At 40.8% G+C, this 21,100-nt stretch overlaps 4 protein-coding genes across 4 annotated transcripts; all 4 read right to left on the bottom strand.

Moving 5' to 3' along the window:
* Positions 1–2,988: 2,988 nt before the first annotated feature.
* LOC106643499 (contactin-5-like) lies at positions 2,989–6,504 on the bottom strand. The gene is made up of 3 exons (XM_089589113.1): positions 6,354–6,504; positions 3,166–3,462; positions 2,989–3,048 (listed from the first exon to the last, which is right to left on the bottom strand). The coding sequence occupies exons 1-3, from the start codon at positions 6,502–6,504 to the stop codon at positions 3,029–3,031; spliced, it is 468 nt and encodes a 155-aa protein (XP_089445239.1). The 3' UTR covers positions 2,989–3,028.
* A 2,542-nt stretch (positions 6,505–9,046) lies between these two features.
* On the bottom strand, positions 9,047–10,076 carry LOC149375437 (vascular endothelial growth factor receptor 1-like). Its single transcript, XM_089589114.1, has 3 exons — positions 9,956–10,076; positions 9,576–9,869; positions 9,047–9,226 (listed from the first exon to the last, which is right to left on the bottom strand). The coding sequence occupies exons 2-3, from the start codon at positions 9,858–9,860 to the stop codon at positions 9,047–9,049; spliced, it is 465 nt and encodes a 154-aa protein (XP_089445240.1). The 5' UTR covers positions 9,861–9,869; positions 9,956–10,076.
* A 5,283-nt stretch (positions 10,077–15,359) lies between these two features.
* Positions 15,360–18,617, bottom strand: LOC106637014 (uncharacterized). Its single transcript, XM_089589115.1, has 4 exons — positions 17,577–18,617; positions 16,947–17,501; positions 16,213–16,901; positions 15,360–16,125 (listed from the first exon to the last, which is right to left on the bottom strand). The coding sequence occupies exons 1-4, from the start codon at positions 18,615–18,617 to the stop codon at positions 15,360–15,362; spliced, it is 3,051 nt and encodes a 1,016-aa protein (XP_089445241.1).
* A 570-nt stretch (positions 18,618–19,187) lies between these two features.
* LOC149375438 (uncharacterized) lies at positions 19,188–20,730 on the bottom strand. Its single transcript, XM_089589116.1, has 3 exons — positions 20,663–20,730; positions 20,052–20,514; positions 19,188–19,982 (listed from the first exon to the last, which is right to left on the bottom strand). Exons 1-3 carry the CDS (start codon positions 20,728–20,730, stop codon positions 19,188–19,190), a joined length of 1,326 nt encoding a protein of 441 aa, XP_089445242.1.
* Between the last annotated feature and the right edge of the window lie 370 nt (positions 20,731–21,100).

The raw sequence follows: 21,100 nt of genomic DNA on the forward strand, positions 1-21,100 counted from the left end.
GCCGCTTGTTAATGTTTAGTTTTACTGAGTAAAATATATGTACTAAAAAAGGAATTGTATTAACGAGCCTTAGGAAAATCCCCGAGTTTTTACTTTCAGCACTTTAATAAATGTTAAACTCACATGATGATGCCAAGTGGATTACATCATCAACAAAAAAAGATTTGGGTAGCCTGAAAGAGCCTAAAAATGCATTGGTTACTATTAAAACTTATTTCGTTGCTCATTCTCCTTTGAAGTCAAAAGTGTTATCTAAAACAAGTACTGATTGGTTATATTATATTTAACTTCACTTAAATTGGTGTTCAATATACTACTCGTACATTTCTATTATTACTTGTACATTTTATGACGGCAGTCAAAGTCAATATCGGCGCGTGAATAAACGAGAACCAGATGAAGTGTGCGACAAGGTTCTGTTTTCTTTTTTTGTGTGTTCCCTAGCAGTTCCCTACGTGAGAGCCACCATCGATCACTTCAGGTTGGACCAGCCCGAGTATTACAGTGGAGGAGATACGCGATAAACATGTACGAAGATTGCAATGTGGATTCGGACCACCCGGGTGAGTAACTTGTGTCACTTTAATATTGACGTTGACTTTTGGTGTAGAACGGAGCATTTGAGGAAATGTCCGTTCTAGTGGGGGGGAATATGACGGGGTCATTTTTCATATTAGCCCGAAAAACACCAAAACTCGACTCGATGTAAAATTTGAGGTTTTAGGCTTGTTTTAATGCCCTGTGTACGTATGTTGTGTTTCATTATGTTTCATGCGAGGAAAAAGGAGAGGACGACAGAGACATGTAGCCAGTGAGACGAGCAAAGAGAAGCGCGAGCGGAAAAAGCGGGAATAATAAGAAGAAATGTGCAATTAAGGGACTATAAGTGATGTTAACGTTAGTACTGTGTGCGCAGAGAGATATATATATATATATATATATATATATATATATATGTTCATTTTAGTGTGGATCGGGTCTTCTGTAGAACTGTAATCTGTAATGCGCCGGGAATATAGGGAGTTTGTGTATATACGTGTAGTTAAGTGGAAGAGCGAGACGTGTGCGAGCTGAGTCGTATGAGAGAGGTAGGGGAAAGAAAGAGATAGAAGAGATTTTGAGGCAGTAGGACGCGAGCAGCGAGACTGAGAGGACTCCTTGACGGGCCTTCATGCGGGAATGATGTTGAGCGTGTGCGCCATCGAGACGTCGTTCAACCTACGTCCGTCTCCAGCTCTTGGCGATCTACGGGAGGCATCATCTGCAGCCTGGCTAAAGACTACGCAATCACGAAGAGCAAGATGGCAGTGGGCGACATCGCGAGGACACGACGCCGATAACTCCCCGGAGATGGGGGCCTAAAGGTATCTCACGTAGTGCATGGTAAGGGTAGCGACTAGTAGGGAAGTGAGGGAGAGGGACATAGTATGTGGCGCCTAAGTGAGGTTGTGTGATTGTAGGATGTTTCGAGGGTAAGGGTAAAAAGCGAACGTATGGATGAGTGTGTGTGGTTGAAGATACGAGGGACGTTGTTGAGGTTGTGAAGTAGAGTAAAAAGTGTAAATGAGGGGTCGAGGTTGCTAAAAGAGTGAGAGAGCGAGAATTCGTTGGTTCGAGAGGAAGACGTTCGGGTCAGGGAAGAGAGCTTGGTGGGCGTGATCGCTTGAATCGTGGGTAATTCAGGGCATTCGAGATGGCGGGAAACTGTAACACTGCGTGTGAGAGTGTGTGTGTGTGTATCGAAAGCGAAGCGTTGTCCGAGTCTCGGGAGTCGGCGAGAGGTCGACTATCCGCTGCGGTAGGGCGTAATACGCGTGTGTATTCGAAGCGAAGCGTTGTCCGAGTCTCGGGAGTCGGCGAGAGGTCGACTGTCTGCTGCGGTAGGGCATAATACGCGGGTGTAAAGCGAAGCGTTGTCTGAGTCTCGGGAGTCGGCGAGGGGCCGGCTGACCGTTGCGGTAGGGCGTAATACGCGTGTGTATTCGAAGCGAAGCGTTGTCTGAGTCTCGGGAGTCGGCGAGAGGTCGACTATCCGCTGCGGTAGGACGTAATGCGTGTGTTTAGAGTTTGTTTGTGTGTGTGAGTGTTTGCAGCGTTCTCTGAGACTCGGTAAACCAGCTGGTGAAGCCGCCGGTAGGACACCCTGTAGACCAAGAGAGGATGCGTGGTGTATGTTCTCGCCATCGGGTTGATGCGTGAGGTAGCTCGTGATCGAAGGCGTGTCGATGTAGCCAAGTGCTCTCGTAATCGAACCGGGTAGTCGTAACCTCAAAACGAGCCATTCTCGAGGTCGAGTGCGGGAACTGTGGGTATGCGTGTGCATGTATGTGTAGGTAGGTGTTCGAATGCGGGGTTTAAGAGCAAGAGTGTGTGTGTGTGTACTGCGAATTGCGAGTTAGCGCCGGAGGTAGCGTCGATTCTCTAGAAGTGTTCATCTCTTGTAAATGAAATAAAGAGTAGTCTAAAAGTAAAATTCTTGTTAGTGTGTTTATTTGTACGAGTGTGAAATAATCACATCCTGATCATTTCCCTCGGGAACTGTCCGCCTCCCGACGGATAGTCCGCGGCGGGGCCTCCTCTAGGTAAGGAGTCTACATCGAGAGATCAGAGCTGAGCCAAGCCAAGGCGTTCGAGAGAGTATTGGGTCGCAGAATTTTGTTGTTTTACGTGTCGTACGTGATATGATGTGTTTTAGTGCGTTGTATCGGGACGGCTCCGCGTCGACGTGAAAACGTCGATTCGGGGCCGAAATCGCAACGTTACAATTTCTATTTCAAAGTTCATTACCACTTATAAAGTGAAATGGTATTTAACTTTTAATTACTTTTGTTTGGTAGTCAGTTGAACTGAATTTAGTACTTAGACATTTATAATTATAACAATTTTATTTTTAATACTTTAAATACTATGACTTAAAGGCCATAAATACATGTTAGAGTACCCAAGCACTACTTGGGTGTCAGTCAATTAATGTCCTTCTTAATTCTCCAAAAATTTAAATCCTTGTACAACTTTCAAGCAAGCAGAACTAGAACGATCTTTCAGGGCCTAAAATTTAAATAAATTGTTAATTTAAACCACGTTTAGTGTAAGTAAGTCTAATTCATCCGTTTCAAATTCTGTTGACGAAGAAAAGTATGTCATTAAACCTGAAATTTTAATTACTTTTAACGATAAATTTGATAGATTTCAGTACTTTTCCAAAACGATTCTTGGCAAGACAGGAGTAATTTCCACTATCCCACTCAAAGAGAAAATTTATTATCAATTTTTGATTTCTTTCCGCTACACTGAATTGATTCGATAACTTTAAGGGTGAGCCATCCTTTTGCCATGTGATATCAGGTTCTGGTAACCCTTTAGTCTTGCACAGCAATGTAATTGTGTTTAGAGCATCTCTCCACGACAGAATTTTTTCTGTGTCATTCATATTGGTTCGAATAATTGTCGGTGTTTCTGGTTCTACAAATAAAAACGTTGTGGGTATTAGATGTTTAAGTCATCTACTCTTACAGAATACACTATAGTACTTATACTCTTTTGAGCCTTCTAAATAGTATGCATTGACACATTTTAGAAATACATATTTCATATAAATTTGAAGACATAAATTAAGACTCTAGTAAGCAATTATTAAAACTCACTTACAAGTTATTGGATTTTATGATTTAGAGGAATGTAGTGAAAGTGTTTACAGCATAAATATTGATATTTGATAAACGATAGTGGTTTTATATACAAATGCATACAAACATGAGTAAATATATAGAACTGATGTGGGTAAATACAGCTTTTAGTTAATAGATATAAGTTTTATATGACTGTAAGGGAATTACTAATATTAGGGTTTTAAAAAATATTTTTTTCTGCACTCTAAGTAATATCAAATGTTCACATTCCCTAATTATAAGCTAGTCCCAATCAGTCACAAATTCGGCCTGTTATTTGTCATCAGGATAAAAAAAGTAGTAAGTTCTTATCATTTACTTCTTTTGTTCTACAGTCTTATAAAGATGCATTTTTAGAACAAAGCTCTTTATGTCGCGTTACTCGGGGGCTGGAATTTTAAAACCGACAGATTTTTTTTTTTGAAACGAAAGTGGTTTACCCAGAGTCTCTTCCTATCAAGTTTCCCCCCTTACCCCGTCCCCCTCACCTACTGTTCTCTATACACTTCCCCTCTCCCTACTATATATGTATATCAACCGTGCCGTGTTACTCTTCTGCACACCTTTACCCACCATTCCCCCTCACACTTCCAAGCAATTAATTTTTAAACAAATTTTAATTTTATTTTTCCACAATAATTTTTATTTGACTTTGAATTTTTTTCTCTTACAATTCTAAAAAAAAAAAAAAAAAAAAAAAAAAAATAAACTTGTAGAATAGAGTTGAAGAACGTATCAATGGTTTTTAAAGGCACTTATTTCGAATTCAACAAACAAATTATGTTACATTATCACATAATTACATAAATAAAGTAATTCATTAAATCAATTGTAAATGAATTATGTAAGATCATTATATAAATATAATACGAGTTTTATATCATTTTAATGGTTTTTATAGGCACTTATTTTTAATTTGATGATTAAATAATGGCACAATGTCATTGAGTAATTATATAAAAATAAAACAAAAGTTGTATTAATGGGCTATAAAATCGCAAAAAAGTAAGTGAAAAAAAAATTTTTTTTTAAATTGAAGAAATGTAATATAAATATAACATAAAATAAAATTACAAAAGACATGAATAAATACAATAGAATGAAAAAAAAAAGAAATAAAAAAGGGAATGAAAAAAAAAAGATTAAATATGAAAATAAAAAAAGAAATTAAATAAAAGAAATACAAAAAAATGAAAAAAATGTAATAAAATGAAATATGAAAAAAAATAAAACAAGAAATGAAAAAAAAGAACACAACAAGAAATAAAGAAAAAAATAAAACAAGAAATTAAAAGAAAAAAAAACAAATGAAAAAATTATAAAGGAAATTAAAACAACAAACCAGGGGGTATTAATGGGTCATGGGACCCACGGTAAGAACGAAGTTCTTTAAACATGAGATGGGTATAGACACAATTTCTCAGGTAACAAGGGGGTTGCCAGACCCACAGGAAGAACGAAGCTCTGTAAACGTTAATACTGCATTCATGTTGTTTACGAAAACAAAAACTTGAAAAACGAATGAAAAAAAAAAAACAATAAGTAGTTTAGAACTCACGATGGTTGAACTTCGTGAGAACATCGTGCATAAATACATTACTCACGAAGTTCAACCATCGTGAGTAGTAAACTATTTTTTTTATTTTTTTATTTTATTCGTTTTTCAAGTGTTTGTTTTAGTAAACAACATGAATGCAGTACTAACGTTTACAGAGCTTCGTTCTTCCTGTGGATCTGGCGAACCCCTTGTTACCTTAGAAATTGTGTCCATACCCATCTCATGTTTAAAGAACTTCGTTCTTACCATGGGTCCCATGATCCATTAGTACCCCCTGGTTTGTTGTTTTTTTTAATAAGCACATGTGCCTTTATCCCTTGATGTCATCCGTATTCCACCACAATTTCATGAATGTTAGTTATTCACGTTAACGGAAGCATGTAGTGCAAAAATATAAATATTCACTGTGAATGTGACATCATACAAGACATGTCAATTTATGATTTATGTTAAATCCTAAATCCTGTCAATTACCAAGGGTAGAACTTGTTTAACTTTTTTTTCCTACTCATTTTGTCTACCACTACTTTTCAGCTGAAAAAAATTATTAAGCAACTCACAAGTTTGGGAGTAGATGTCAAAGGGGTGATATCAAGGAGGCAGGTAACGATTTTTCTCATTTATTTGAGTTTAGTATACTAGACTGAAATTTTACAATACAAAATAATCAGTCTAATGTGTCTGGAGTATAGAATTAAACTAGCAAAACATGTAACAGCAAATTTAGTTTTTCTTCCCAGTGTAATGCATGATAACGAAAATATGATGGTAACATTACTTTTTTCTATACTTAAAATATTGAGCAATTGAACTTTAAGCAAAATATTAGGCAACGAAGTATTCATCAATTTTTAACTACTCATTAAGTAGAACCAAATTTATGGTTCATAATTTTAATATTATATTTCAGATCTTAACAATTTTTCTGAACTTCTTTAGCTCGTCCTTAGCTGCACTTACGATTCTTATCTGCATCAACAAATCATTTCTAACATTGAAAAAAAAAAGAATTTTCGTACTTGATTTGTATAATTCTTCACAATTCTCATTACTGTAGTTTTAATAAATATGATAACTATACTAATAATAATCATTACTATTATGATTATCGATAAAATCATTTTTACCTTTGACTCTGAGGTTGAAACTTTTTTTAATATCGCCACCTTGTACGTACTGCCCTTTGCAATAGTAGTTTGCTTGATCAGATATTTGCACGTTTTTAATTGAGAAAACAGCTCGATTGATGTAACTGGAGTTTTTCCACGTGATATTCATATTTTCTAGAATTAGATGTAAACTAGGTAGAGTTTTTGTTTTGTTGAAACATATTATAAAATAATGTATATAATGTAAGTCTCTTGATAGCTTACCATAATTATTTGTAAAAGGCAATCGTTTGAACCATGCAACATTTTTGAACATATAATTAATGAAAGCACAAGTAAAAGTAACGTTATCACCAACGAAAAAGTCTGTTTGGTCCTTAACAATTTCGAGGTGTTCTTTAAAATCCTCTTTGTCTTAACAAAAAAAAAAGATTATTGTAAAACATTAGTTGAATTTGGAAATGTCAACATCAAGGAGACTTATCGAGCACTAATTGACAATGAAAACTTAAAACGTTTTTTTCCTAATTTCCCCCCTTCCCTTTATAAGAAATTATAAATAAAAGCATAGTAAATATTTACTCACCAACAATTGAAATATCTTTTTGTTTCAAAAAACACAAATGATGATGACAAGCTTTGCAATTCAAAATGCCAAGTGTAGTAACGTTTATTGTTATTCTGGAATAAACTGCATCAGTATACGGTGATTCAATTTCTCTGCCCTGAAAACAAGTGTTAATAAGATATTGGCCCCTTCATACTTATGGATGTTTATGCATTCTTTCAAACATTAAAAGGAGGGAGAAGCTTCACTGCAAGTCTTTATGGTGTAGTATCTTCCCACGCGAATAGAACAACTGGAAAACGGATTTTGAAAAACTGGCGGAGGGCTTTTTGCAGAGACCAGACATGGATCACTATTCTTGTGTATATTTTCCATAAAAACTATCATACTTAATTTTTTAATGATTTTGCCTAACGATTCTAAAACGTTTGCCTTTTGTATTTATAATTGCTTTGTGATAACGTAAGCCATATAATTCTTTATTAGGCATTAATTTCTTAATATACCACTTTTAAAATTTTCTTATCACTTGATAATTGATAAATAATACTTATCTATTACTTTACGTCTTTTTCCGCAGTTAGTCCTAGAGTACAACGTTAATTCTCCCTGTGCAGCGCGCAAAATCCAAAACACTTTTTTTTCAGTCACTATTACAACATTAAAATCTGATGTAAGTTATCTTTCTAATGGAACTATTAGTCTATAAAAAAATGAGTTTTTAACCTTAAGAAAACAAAAAAAAACATAACAAATTATTGTTTTAAATATTTTTGGATACTCTATATTTTTGGATACTCTGTATAATATTTAGTATGAAGTACAATACTGCATGCGTTTCAGATTTATGCATGTCTATTACCACGTATTATACTTATCGCCATATTTCTCTCAAAAAAATCTTCCGTTTGAAAAAAGTTAATCTGATATATTGAAATCTGCTCTTTGAAACACTATCAAAAAAAAAAAATCAAAATGCTCTTTTTGGGATATAAAACCTTTCGTTTTTTTCTAGAGGTTAGAAAATAAGATTTTTAATAACCGATAACTGTATTGGAAAGCTGAGGAAAAACATTATTAAAAACGTATTTTTTGATAATGGTATAAGTTAATTTCACTGTTGTAACTGTGAACTTAAGTAGATGTTTTAGCGTTCGCACGACGCGCCCAGAGAGTTTACATGCAACGCCACCATGATGACTTTAAATTGTCTTAGTACTATACGTTTTGAGAAGTATTGTTCACTTCTTTTATTGTTCAAAATTTATTTAAAACTTCGAAACACCTCAACATACTTGAATATAATATCATGTAATTATGTATCAATTAATAAAGGTTTTTATTTGATTAAGAGTATACAACCTTCAGTTTCAGGACGTTGCAGTGATCATAAGAATTTGTTGGGCACTGCTTGAAGAACCATGATATATTCGCTTTTGGGTAACCGTAGCTACTACATTTAAAGGTTGCATTCTTGTTAATAGGGTACAAATATTTGAAGCCACTTACATCGGTAAGAAAAACCTTTGGAACTTCATCTGGTGCTGCAAATAATGAATACGTTGAATGAACAAGGTCTTGAAAAAAATTACATAAAAAAAATTAATGAACTTAATTGAGTGTTGTACGTACAATGAGTATTAAGTTTAAAATACAAGGATTTGGTTCGTGCAGAATTATTTGCTCGAAGAGTATAAATCCCATTATTGATTCTGGTTGCGTTTTTGATCGTTAAACTAATTGATGATTTTGTATTACGAATCATAAAATTACCTTCTGATTTAATAACAGAATTTCTAGAACCTAACCTGGAACGTTATTTTAGGGTTTTATATATGTTCTATGAATCATACATTTTCAATGCAAAGGACAATTTTTTGTAAGGAATAAATAATAATTATACCACTTAAGAGTTGGATGTGGATACGCATCAATATGAGCAACAAAAGTTACTGGATGGCCATATACTGCTGCGAAAAAACTTTTTCCTTTTTCATAAGTCAAGTTTAGGTATATTTTCTCAGGATCTGTAATTATCATCAGGATAAGTCATTACAGTACCTATATATTTACTAGTCAGATTAGTTGTGATCTATACATTGATAGAATGATAAACAAGCGTGGAAAAGTACATTATAATAGATTACTTACCGTATATACTTAGAAAAATATTTGTATTCTGATCTTCACTCTGCAACGATTTAACTTTGCACGTATAATTACCTTCGTCATCGTTACTAACATTGTTCAGGATAAGACTAGATGTTACCAAACTAGAGTGACTTTTGTTTTCTTCAACATGATTATAAGTTTTCCTCGGAATCTAATAAACACATATTTCTAGTAAGTCTTTTAAGTTTATATGAATGACAGTGATGTTTCATGCAAAACTCTGAATTGGGATGAAAAGTTAATTTGATGATCAAAAAAATTTTCTTGCCAATGATTTTTGTAGTAAAATGGAATAATGATTGATTAATATTATAAGACTAAATATAAGTACTAGAAATTGGCGTTGGATTATTATTTCAATTTCATTGTGTCTTTATCAATTTTTCCTTATCAGTAAAAAATGCCTGTCATTGTTATAAATGTGTATTCTTAATCTTACGCATTTTTCTGTAAAAGATAAAAGTGGCTTTCATAGTAATGTACGTGTGATTTTCTTTTACCGAATCACGGGGAGTCTCCCAGGTGATGTTGTACGGATTATTTTTTTCAATCTCAACTGTACAACTGATGTTCAATGTGGAGCCAACAACGACATGTTCCAGGCCGTTTATTGTAATCACTGGTTTTTTCTGCTCTTTTTTAATGACCAAAAGCTCAACGTATATTTTTTGCGTGAAACCATCTTGGTTTATTTCACAAGTATAGTTGCTGCTATCCGAAAGTTCTGATTTTTGGATGACAAAACCCAATTTTGGATCAAAACTGGCCCATTTGCTGATCACCATCTGGGGCTCCTACATAAATAACATAAATAAATTTATGTGCACTATATGCTTACAAATAGAAAGTTAATATCTTAAAAATGAAATAAGGGGCATACCAAACCATCAAGAGTTGTAAGCGTTACGTTGAATTTGGGGGATGTTGGACGGCACGGCAGAACTACCTGATCACCAATACGTACTTTGCGTTTCAAGAGGTTATTAGATGTTTGTACGAAAGTGCTTCTATTTGCTGCATAATATAAAAAAACTGCGTTACTTTGCGTATCTTCCTTTTAGTATTTATGTAAACTCAACTGAATTAAACAAGAATAAAAAACAAGAGAAAAAAAAAATCATTACATACATTTAACAAAAATGTATATTCCACTGGTATTTAAATTGTGGGAATTTACTTCTACGATGGTATCCCTCTTACTAGTGCAGTTGTACCAGCCAGAGTCACCAAAGACAAGGGACGCTCGTTGAAATGTTGTTATTCCATCTTTTTCATCACGAGTAATATTGTACTGAGATATGATTATCTAGTAATTATAGTAAACATGTAAGTCGAACTTTGTTTTTTTTTTTAATTTTTATTTACTGTGGTAAGAGAAAACCCAATGTAAGACGATTAGAATATACTTTTTGATAATTTAATCTACCTCTCATTCTACATTAGTATCTTACAATGTACAAATAATAACTTTAATGTTAACCTTTTAATTATGTTTGACCTTTTTCCTACACATAGCAAGGGCCGATGTAAAATCATTCCGAAAGAAAAAAGAAAACGAAGTAGAATTTATATGAAATACAATGAAACAAATAATTATACTTGATTGACTGATTAAGGCAATGATGGCTGGATTTCATGTTTTACGCCTCTTTATCGCAATTTTTTTCACATAATGCCTGTTAGAACTTCTAACTTAAAGTTTTTTTTTTACTAGCCCAAAGGCATAGTAAATGACATATTAGCAATATTACAATCTACAGCAGAACTTAAACAATTTCTAGTACCTGAAACCTATCGAAAAAATCCCCTTTGTCATTCACGCAAGACCCAACTATAATTGGATGGTGCATTAAGTTCGGCCAAATTAAAAGTTGTATCTCATTATATCTGACCAAATAACGTTTCATTCTAAACTGCACTTAAGGATCATAGATTATTCTTTATTTTGGGAGTTTAAGAATATGTTACACCTTCGTTAGGCATATTTGCATCTCATCAGGATTTTGACAAAAGGAATCATAGATAATTTACAATACGTTTTACTGTATACCTGTAGACAGCAAATGCGGGGGTTTCAAACTAAATAGTGACTATAAAAGGAAGAGAGATAGAAGATTCAAAGCTTCGCAGTCTCTTGCAACAGCACTAAAGCGAGGACAAAAGTTAAATATGGCCATGCCCATCTCTATCAGCTGGAACGCTGTTACATTGTGAACGATAATTAATTAATGAACATACTTTCAACGAAATTAAAAAAAGTCTGAAAAGACGAGATATTAAAAACCCTACTTTCAGGGATATATGCCCGAGTTAAAGCCAAGAAAATGCAATTTGTTATTCTTGCAGATACAATTTTCTTAAAGTTAAAGAATCTTTTGTACTCTTATTAGAAAAATATTATAACAATTCGATGAGTATCTTATCGGGACATTGACAAAGAAGTTATAAATGCTTTAAGTATATTAAAAATCCAATTTCAAAACAAATACTGATACTTAACTTTTGCAGAATATTTCTTAAATTATTCAATTAACTTATGATTACGGTTGATGAGATAATTTTTATTCTGCTATTGTTTAGCCTTTATTATTATAAACTGTATTAATTAACACTAGTGCTCATTAGTAATTACTGACACGGATATCACCGTTTTCAAAAATTGTTTCTTTAAAATTATTATATAAAAACTAATAAACGTAAGATATACTACTCTTGCAACTTACGCTGTCTTCATTTTTGTCTGGATAATTAAAATACACGCGATGGCTGCTCTTGCAAGTAATTTCTAGAGATTCTCCTTCGTTTATCTGCAACTCCGTCAAATTGGGATGGAGCTGGAGTTTGCGTCCACAACAGCCTGGGTAGTATTAATAAATTAACAGTGATGTCATTGTCATAATATTTTATATTCAATTCAAAGTTCCAGAAGCATACGCATTAGTGCTAACTTATGAGGTTTTTTAAGTATTTATGAAAAGAGTTAACTATGGCGAAACAAAAGCATTACTTTAATGACTTTGCATAAAGCGAAGAGGTACTATTAATTATGAAGCTACAAAAGTTTTTTGATACAGACACCATTGTAGAACTATGTGTACATGGTTTGTATATAGTAACGCATATCGTTAAATCCTAAACAAAAATAATGGTGTGATATCAGTAGTAATTTTGGATGGCAAACCTGAGAGTAAGTTAAGGAAAAGAACTAGGATCGTCCATCGCAGAATTAGCGATGAGTCCTTCGGTTTTTGAAGACTTAACATCGTGTACTATGCCTATTGTCTTTGGTTTATCGCAATATCTTATTTTCACCTAACTTGTGTAGCTGCACGACTTAGCTACTAATGAACTAAACGTTGAAACAAAAGAATATCAGTTTGATGTCTTCATGTCTGGCACGTATTGAATATAGATGTTTGTAATGCTCACAGCAGTAGCTCACGAATGAGAAAGCAAGAAAATAGGGAGACCAAGTCTTATCAACATACCGATTCTAATTATGACTTGACGAAACAGCTATTAAACCTAATAATGCAGCTAAAGAGTTCTTTTGTTTCTTGCATTTAAGTCATAAATTATTAGCTTACGAAATACCGTGGAAAAAAAAATACTTTACTAAAATATCGTAGACAACAACAAAAAAAACTTTTTGTGAACAAAGTGCTATTAACAAGTCTTAGTTAAGCTCATACTTCCTGTACCAGTCATATCGTCATACCGATTATGATATTTACGTGACTAAATTTTTAAGAAACCCAATTATGCCGAAAAAAACAGAGCGAGAGAAAAAAAAAGAACTCTTGTACTTAGTACTTTTGTCTAGTCTCAGGACTTTTATAATTATAAAACAGTAAGGCCAATACACAGTTTTTTAGTAACATTAATATTCATTGAAATTAGTTTTTTATTTCTTAGCTGAAGTTTTCGTACATGGACAAATAATTTATAAGAACTAATTCGTTATACTGGTTTATTACAATTTTTTCATAGTTAATTTCATACTGTAACTAAACAGTGCATGATATATTTTACGTTAGTAATATTGTTAGTATCAAAATATTATTTTTATCTGTTTGTTTTATACATTTTTAATTAGGATTCTAGTTGCACAACTTTCATTTTATTAGCTTTAGTGTAGAGTATCTTCGGAAACATTTGATATGAATTAAAATCCACTAAGTTGAATTAAACTTAAGTAAAACACACAAACTTATTTTTTTTTTTAAACATTTAAGTCAAGAAATTAAAAATGTTTTCACGAGGAATGATAATGATTATTAAGAAGTAACTACCGATATGCCGAATGCCCAAAGTACATTGGAGAAAATGTCGGAAAAACATGGATTTAAGAGATGACAACGATTTTATTTTATGATCAGTTTTTTGTTATGTGTAATGTATATTTTTATTTCATACTGTAAGTACTATTGTTACAGGATCATAAATTCATGTGAAAGTACCTAAGCATCATTTGAACATCATGTAATTGAATGTTCCTCTTTATTTCGAAAAATCTGAATCCTATAGTTGAACTTTCAAGTTAGTTGATACGACCACGATCTTTCAGGACTTGAAAAACAAATAAATTATTTGAAAACCTTTTGATGAGGAAGAATAAGTCAATAAATTTTAAATTTAAAGCACCATTTATTATAAATTTTATACATTTTTGTACTTTTCCAAAACGATTCTCCGCAATACAGGAATAATTTTTATTATTACTAATAAAAAGATATTTTATTTTTAATTTTTGGTTATTTTCAGCTAAGCTGAATACATGCGATAACTTCAAGGGTGCGCCATTTATTTGCCACGTGATATGAGGCTCTGGTGACCCTCTAGCCTTACACACTAAAGTAAGCGTGTTTGGAGCATCCATCCACGACAAAACTTTTTCTGTGTCGTTCATGTTGGTGTAAACAATTGTAGGTACTACTGGTTCTGTAAAAACATTATTAATAAAAATTACATTTAACTGCACAAAAAAACTACAGTAAAAAATCTAATGCTTGGTTGTTTGTATTCGATCTTCATACAAAGATTTTTTTACTTAAAAACAAAAATTACAAATTACAATATTGACGAGTTTTTAAAATAAATTGTGAAGAAAAAAATAATGCTAAATAAGTATATGTTCCACAATTAAAATGTACTGTAAAACAAGTACACAAATAAAATTATTACAAATAAAGCATCATGGTCACAGATAGATGATTTGTAAAAATGTGAAATGAGATTGAAAGCATTCAGTAGCTCTTGAATTATAGTGTACTCTTGAAAAATTGGCGTATAAATTTCATTTAGAAAGTATATTTTAAAACATATGATTGAGCAGACAAGGACTTATACGCGAACGAAAGATTATTACAAACGAGTGTGCGAATACATGTCGCTTCTGTACTCACATAGTGCGTACTTCATCCGAAACATTTTTACCGCTTCTGATATTTAAAATAGATTTCATTAGATACATATTAATAGTTATATTATGTCTACTTTACTTAGTTGAATTTGTAAAAACACTTGAAGTAATAAGAACATTACTATTAAAAAACGTGTGGTATAAGAGTTAAAAAAAGTAACTTTTTACATTTCACAAGGTTGTTGGGGAGGAGGATACTTCAACGTGTTTCTTTGGGAGACACACTGTCAAATAAGATTTTTAGCAGTGCCCAGCTGATATCTTCCATAAGCTTTACTCGAGGCTCATCGTCAAAGTTTTCCGTAATTAAGTTGTTTTATTTATAATTAACTTAAATATAAAAAAACATTTGAAATGTCTGATGCTGCAAGAAAAATTTTAGAAAAACTTTTGAATTGTATGAGATAAACTATATCAAAAGTGTTTTTTAATCATCATTTTTAATAGTTGAATTGTAAGTCAAAAGTATCCCATATTTATGAACACTAAAAGCATTATAACCTGTGTCATATTTATGTGAGTGTTTGAGAAACTCTTTATTTTTTGAGTACAAGGGAAGCGGACCCGGCGACAATGAATAGCGTGCTTTCTGCGTACTATGCTCTGCTGATATTGTTGGTGGACTAGCTGTCTCGAGCGGCTTGCTGGCTGCTGGTGGTGTGACTTGGCTGGTAGAGGCTTGTAGCTGGCCAGCTGATGCGTGAACCTGTGTGTCAAGAGACGAACTGAGCTGGTCCCGGCACAGGCCGTCGATGCCAGCGGCAGCGGCGTAATGAAGCGCCGAGACGATCAGGAGGGGGGGCCGACCGACAGTATATCGTCGAACGAAACATCCCGCCCGCCTCGTTCTAGGAACGAAACTTCAAGTCCCGCCCGCCGTATTCAGAGCGGTTTCGTCTCCGGGTGATGCAGGCTGAGAGGCGGTCCGGGTTATCACGTGAAGCAGCGTGACTTTCGTGATTGGCCTGGTGTATTCTCCCGTCGCCGTTCGGACGGTCAGAGCGCGTACGAGGCCGTCCGGGCCAGGGTGAACACCAGTTACGCGGCCGAGAGGCCAGCAGCCGTCGGTTGAGAGTAGAGATGAGTCAAGGACGGCAACGATATCACCCAAGGTCAGGTTCCGATGAGGAGTGATCCACTTCGATCGCTGTTGAAGAGTATTAAGATACTCCCGACTCCATCGGGCCCAGAATTGTGCTCTGATGCCCCGGACAAGCTCCCAGTGAGCCAGATGGTCGAGATCCTGATCGGGTGGCGCGGCCTCAATGATTGAATTGAGGGGTGCTCCGATGAGGAAGTGACCGGGGGTCAGCACGCCCAGGTCGTCCGTGTCGCCCGACAGTGGAGTGAGGGGTCGGTTGTTGAGGACAGCTTCGATCCCGACCAAGACGGTTGAGAACTCCTCGTACGTCAGGTGCCGCGAGCCCATGACTCGTCGGAGATGACCTTTGACGGACTTGACCGTGGCCTCCCAGAGACCTCCAAAGTGAGGGGCCCCGGGTGGAATAAAATGCCACTCGATACCTTGATCCGCTAGGGCACCCGCGACGAGGTCCCACCGGTGCTCAGCAAGACGGAGCGCGTCGCGCAACTCGGTGTCAGCTCGATGGAAGCACGTCGCGTTGTCGCTTCAGAGTTCAGACGGTTTTCCCCGGCGCCCAGAGAAGCGGGTGAGAGCCCCAAGAAAGAAGACGGTTGATAGATCGCCTACGAGCTCCAGATGTAGTGCCTTCGTGGTAAGACAGACAAATATGGCGATGTAACCCTTCGTGGTGCGAACGCCTCGGCCCTTAGCTGCGAGGACGTGGAAAGCCTTGACTTTCCGGGAGCCACCGATGATCCAAGCACGCTTGACGATGTACGTGCTGGTGATGCGAAAGCCCCCGTGGAGCGCTCGGTGATGGGCCCACGCGATCGTAAGCGTGGCGAGAGGGCAAGCGCCGTCAAGGATGGGTGGGTGTCGCTCCGCGAAGGTCATCTCGGCGTGCTGGAGGCGACCGCCCACACGCAGAACGCCGTCTGTATGGACGAAGGCTGCGAGCGATGTCAGTGAATGCCGCTTAAGAAGGGCGCGGCCGGTGCGAAGCAGTGCAAGTTCATCAGAGAAGGCACGCTGCTGGCTCAAGCGCACGCAAGCGAGGTAGGCATCGGTCAACTTGGTAGCCGTCGGTGCTGAGAGCATCGGTCGTATAGGGGCTCGACCGAGATGGAGTCTCGCCCACCGACGCAGGTGGGTGAGGGTGCGCAAGAGGACGCCCAGATCGGAGAACAGTCGGAGAAGGTCGAACTCGACCTTTTGCGTGACGTTGCAGAGGCGAGGAGGTGAGGGCTGTGGCGGCTCGGAGGGCTTCTGGGGCCAACGATCAGGGCCTTCGGACAGCCAGGAAGGGCCAGTCCACCATGTCTGCTGGCGGTGTAGAGTCTGGGCATCGGTGCCTCAAGACGCCACATCAGCAGGATTGTCATGAGTAGGCACATAGCGCCAGATGTGCGGTGGCAGTACCTCCTGGATGTGGGCGACGTAGTTGTCGACGAGAGCGTGGTTGGTCGGCTCGGCGGAGCGGAGCCAGCGTAGAACGACTTGAGGGTCGCACCGAGAGTAGCATTGCTCAATAGGGATATTCCACTCGCTGACGACCAAGCGCAGTAGTTTCGCAGCAAGCAGCGCGGCACGCAGCTCAAGGCGAGGGATCGTCATGCGAGCCTGGGGCGTGGCTGACGGCTTGAGGCTTCGGATGGGCGCAAGTTTCGTCTTGGCCAGCAGAATGTGGCAGTGGACTTGCCCTGAGGAGTCCTGCAGCTGGAAGTACACCACCGCGCCCATCGCACGGCGGCTGGCGTCTGAAAAGGCGTGGAGGTAAATCTTCGACGGAGCCGAAGATTTAATCCAACGTGAAATGGAGAAGCCTTGGATTGATTTCAGCTCAGTGGTAAAAGCTGACCATCGAAGATTCATTGATGCAGGCACGACCTCATCCCAATCTAACCGGGCGCGCCAGAGATCCTGCACAAGGAGCTTGGCTTGGAGTATGATCGGCGCGAGCCAACCGCAAGGATCGAAGAGGCTCGCGAGTCAAGCAAGGATGCTCCGCTTGGTGTCCTGTTCTCGAGCTGCCGGGGGTGTGAGCCGGAAAGTATCCGAGGCTGGGTCCCAGCTGATGCCAAACTCGCTGACGAGGCCGGCGTCGCTGAGTTCACGCCACGTAGGGCACAGGCAAGCTTCCTGGGTGAGGTCAGCCAGAAGTTTGGCGTCATTGGCTACCCATTTCCGGAGTGGAAATCCGCCTGAGCGCAGCAGACCGATTAGTTGATCCCGAAGCTGGCGGGCCGTTTCGAGGTCATCGGCACCCGAGAGGATGTCATCCACGTACCGATCGTTCATGACGACAGGTACGGCGTCCGGCCACAAGTGTCCTTCGTCATGGCAGAGTTGTTGAATCACACGCAGTGACAAGTAGGGCGAGCAAGTCGCGCCATAAGTGACGGTGCGCAGTTGATAGTGTACAGGCGGCTGACTCGGATCGGGGCTCCAGACGATGCGCTGAAGGTCTGCGTCTCGCGGGTCGACCCAGATTTGGCGGAACATCATCTGGACATCACTGCAGAAGGCGACGCGATGTCTTCGCCATCGCAGCAGGACTGTCGGTAGTGCGGCCTGGAGTCTCGGCCCGGAGTGCAGGATGTCGTTTAGGCTGTAGCCGCTCGAGGTTGGGTGCGAGGCGTTAAACACGACCCGCAACTTTGATCCAAGGTTCCCGTGTTGCCAGATGCCGTGGTGCGGGACGTAGCAGACCATGCTGCTCGGTTCAGAGAGCTCTTGGCTGGAGAGCTGCTTCATATGACCGAGGGCGAGGTACTCGCTCATAAAGCGGTTATACTCGGTTGCCATCTTTGAGTCCCGCTGAAGGCGACGGTGTAGATATCGCAGTGAGGCCAGGGCGCTAGCCAGGCTATCGCCGAGGAGCGTTGCAGCATTGGGCTTCATAGGCAAACGCATGATATAACGGCCGTCCGCGTCGCGCTGGTAGTTGGCGAAAATCCGCTCGCAGTCGATGTCCTCGGGCGCGCGGCAGCAGACGGAGGGCACCTCTTCAAGTTCCCAAAAGCGCTGGAGTAGCATAACGAGCTCGCGATGTCAGGGTGGAGCCAGCTCATCGTGCAATGTCGGACACGCGACGGCGCTGTCCAAGGGGCGCCCAGGAGCACACCCGACTAAAGTCCAGCTGAGTGCTGTATGCTGACCGACGATCTCTCCACGCTGATGATACCCAGGGCGCAGCAGGCGGCTGTAGACCTCAGCGCCGATGAGAATATCGACCGCACGAAGAAGGCCAAAGTCGGGGTTGGCTAGGTCCTGCAGGCTGGCCCAGACTCGCAGGATGCTGGGGTCAAGCGGGGCCGGAGGAGTTGAAAGACCGAGTTGGGGTATGCACAGCGCCTTCAGATGCAAACTGGGGGTGCCATCCCCTGGCATCAGGCGCAGGCTGGCGCGGAGTGTCGACGTTACGGCGTGTTCGCCGCCGATGCTCGATACGCTGGTTCTAGAATCCTCCAAAGGGGCCTTCAGTCAGCGAGCGAGCTTGAGAGAGATAGCCGAGATCTCAGAGCAAGGGTCGAGGAGGGCTCTCACGGTGACGATGGGCCCTCGGCCGCCGCTGAGTTGGACGAGCGCGGTCGGAAGCACCGCGAGTCATTGCCGGGACTCATCAGGAGTCTTGAGGAGATCGGAGCTGGTTGGCTTCGCATGCTTGGGTGGGTCCGAAGATCCTGGAGCTTTGGACAGGCGCTTGCGGCTGTCGTGCAGCAGACTGTGGTGCGCCGCCTGGCAGCGCTGGCAGACCGACTTGGAGGGGTAGTCATGCAGTGAGTGCCCTGGCTTCAGGCAGTTGAAGCATAACTTCTCCTGGAATATGATGTGCATCTTGGTGGCTGGATTCAGATCCCGGAACTGACCGCAATGCCCGAGATAGTGGGGTTCGTGACAAGCCGGACAGTTCGCTGGGGCCTTCTGGGTCGTGAGGGAGCGGAAATTGCGCCCTGCGTGCGTCGAGGAGGGCCCTTGTGAGCCGACGGAGCCAGCTGAGCGCGCTAGATGAGAAGCCTCTACGGAGCTGAGAGTGCGGCATCTGCGCCGCAGAAACGCAGCCAGCATGGTAAAGGTGGCCCAGGAATCACCGGGCACGTCACTGGAAATCTCCAGCTTCTCCAGCTCGTCTTCCCAAGCACGTCTTGTGGAGGCGTCCATGCCCGTTGCTGCAAACGCGATGAACCAATCATCCCAGGAGGCGACAGGGCGGCCGAGAGCACTAAGCTGATCGCGATGACGTTCAAGCGTGTCCAACAGCGCTTGGAGACCTCCGGCTGTTTCGTCCCGCAGAGGCTTGATGTTGCGGAGCACCGCAACGTGGTCCTGCACGAGGAACCGCCGATGCTCATAGCGGGCCTCGAGTAGGCTCCAGGCTGTCGGGTAGTTGGACCCAAAGATCTGCACGGAGTCCAAGACGGCCTCGGCATCGCCTTAAGTGAGTGACTTTAAATAATAGAGTCTCTCAACGTCCGTTAGCTGCTTGTCGTCGTGTATGAGGGCTCGGAACAGGTCCCTGAAGGATTCCCAGTCCTTTCGTCGTCTCGAGAAGGGCGGGATGGTGATCGTAGGCCACTTGGGCCCACGATGTGGTGCCGGTTCTCCGGCTGGGCGGATTTCCCCGTGGGTCCCAGGCGGGGCTAGTGCGAGCCGAGCGTCATACAGGTGTGACCGGGCATCGACGAAGTTGGCCTCTGCGGCGGCGTATATGTCGTTTGCGGCGTCGCCGTGTTCGGTGGTTTCTGCGGTCAACAAACCCACGTGGTTGACCTGGAAGTCATTCCAGAAGGCGTCCAAGAGCTCAAGCCGAGCCGTGACGAGGCCTGGGGTCCAGTGGCTTGTCTCGGTGGCCTTTACAGCGGCCGTGAACCGAGCGATGACGTCGCCAAGCCGTTGTTGTGTGGCGAACAGGGCTGACGCCTGTCCGGTTTCCCTGAAAATCATGAATATAATGAGTTCGACGTTGAATCATCAACGGAACTCGAGGCGGACGCTTCTTGATCAGTTATAAGTCACTCTGCTGAGCCAACTGTTTCGTAAGCGAGGCGACACGGCACCAGGCGCTCGGAAAGGATGACTACTCTGCGAGCGAGGCAGCAAGGCGCCAGACGCTCAGTTGGCTGCATGAAATCCACGACACGGACCTCATGGCGACCGTGGTGGTCTCGAGTGCGCGTGCACTTGGGAGCAGCAGTCATGCGATGCGGGCAACATGGCGGCCGCGGGGGCTAACGCTTGCACGGCGAGCAGCCAAACCTCAAATCCGCGACACGGGCATCATGGCGGCCGTGGCGGTTCAAAGCGCGCGAGCTTCAGTCGGCGACGCCTGCAATATGGCGGCGGCAGTGGCTAACGCTCGCACAGTGATCAGCCAATATGGCGGTCCCAAGCGCGCGTGCACTCGCGAGCGCCAGTCGGCGACGCCTGCGATATGGCGGCCGCGGTGGCTGACAAACGAGAACCACGGCTGCTACGCAATCCGTATCATGGGCAACGTGGCGGCCATGACAGAGATGAGT

Source organism: Copidosoma floridanum, unplaced genomic scaffold, assembly GCF_036245765.1.
Source record: "Copidosoma floridanum isolate Cflo_tuat_1 unplaced genomic scaffold, Cflo_Japanese_pri ptg000007l, whole genome shotgun sequence".
Lineage (NCBI taxonomy): Eukaryota > Metazoa > Arthropoda > Insecta > Hymenoptera > Encyrtidae > Copidosoma > Copidosoma floridanum.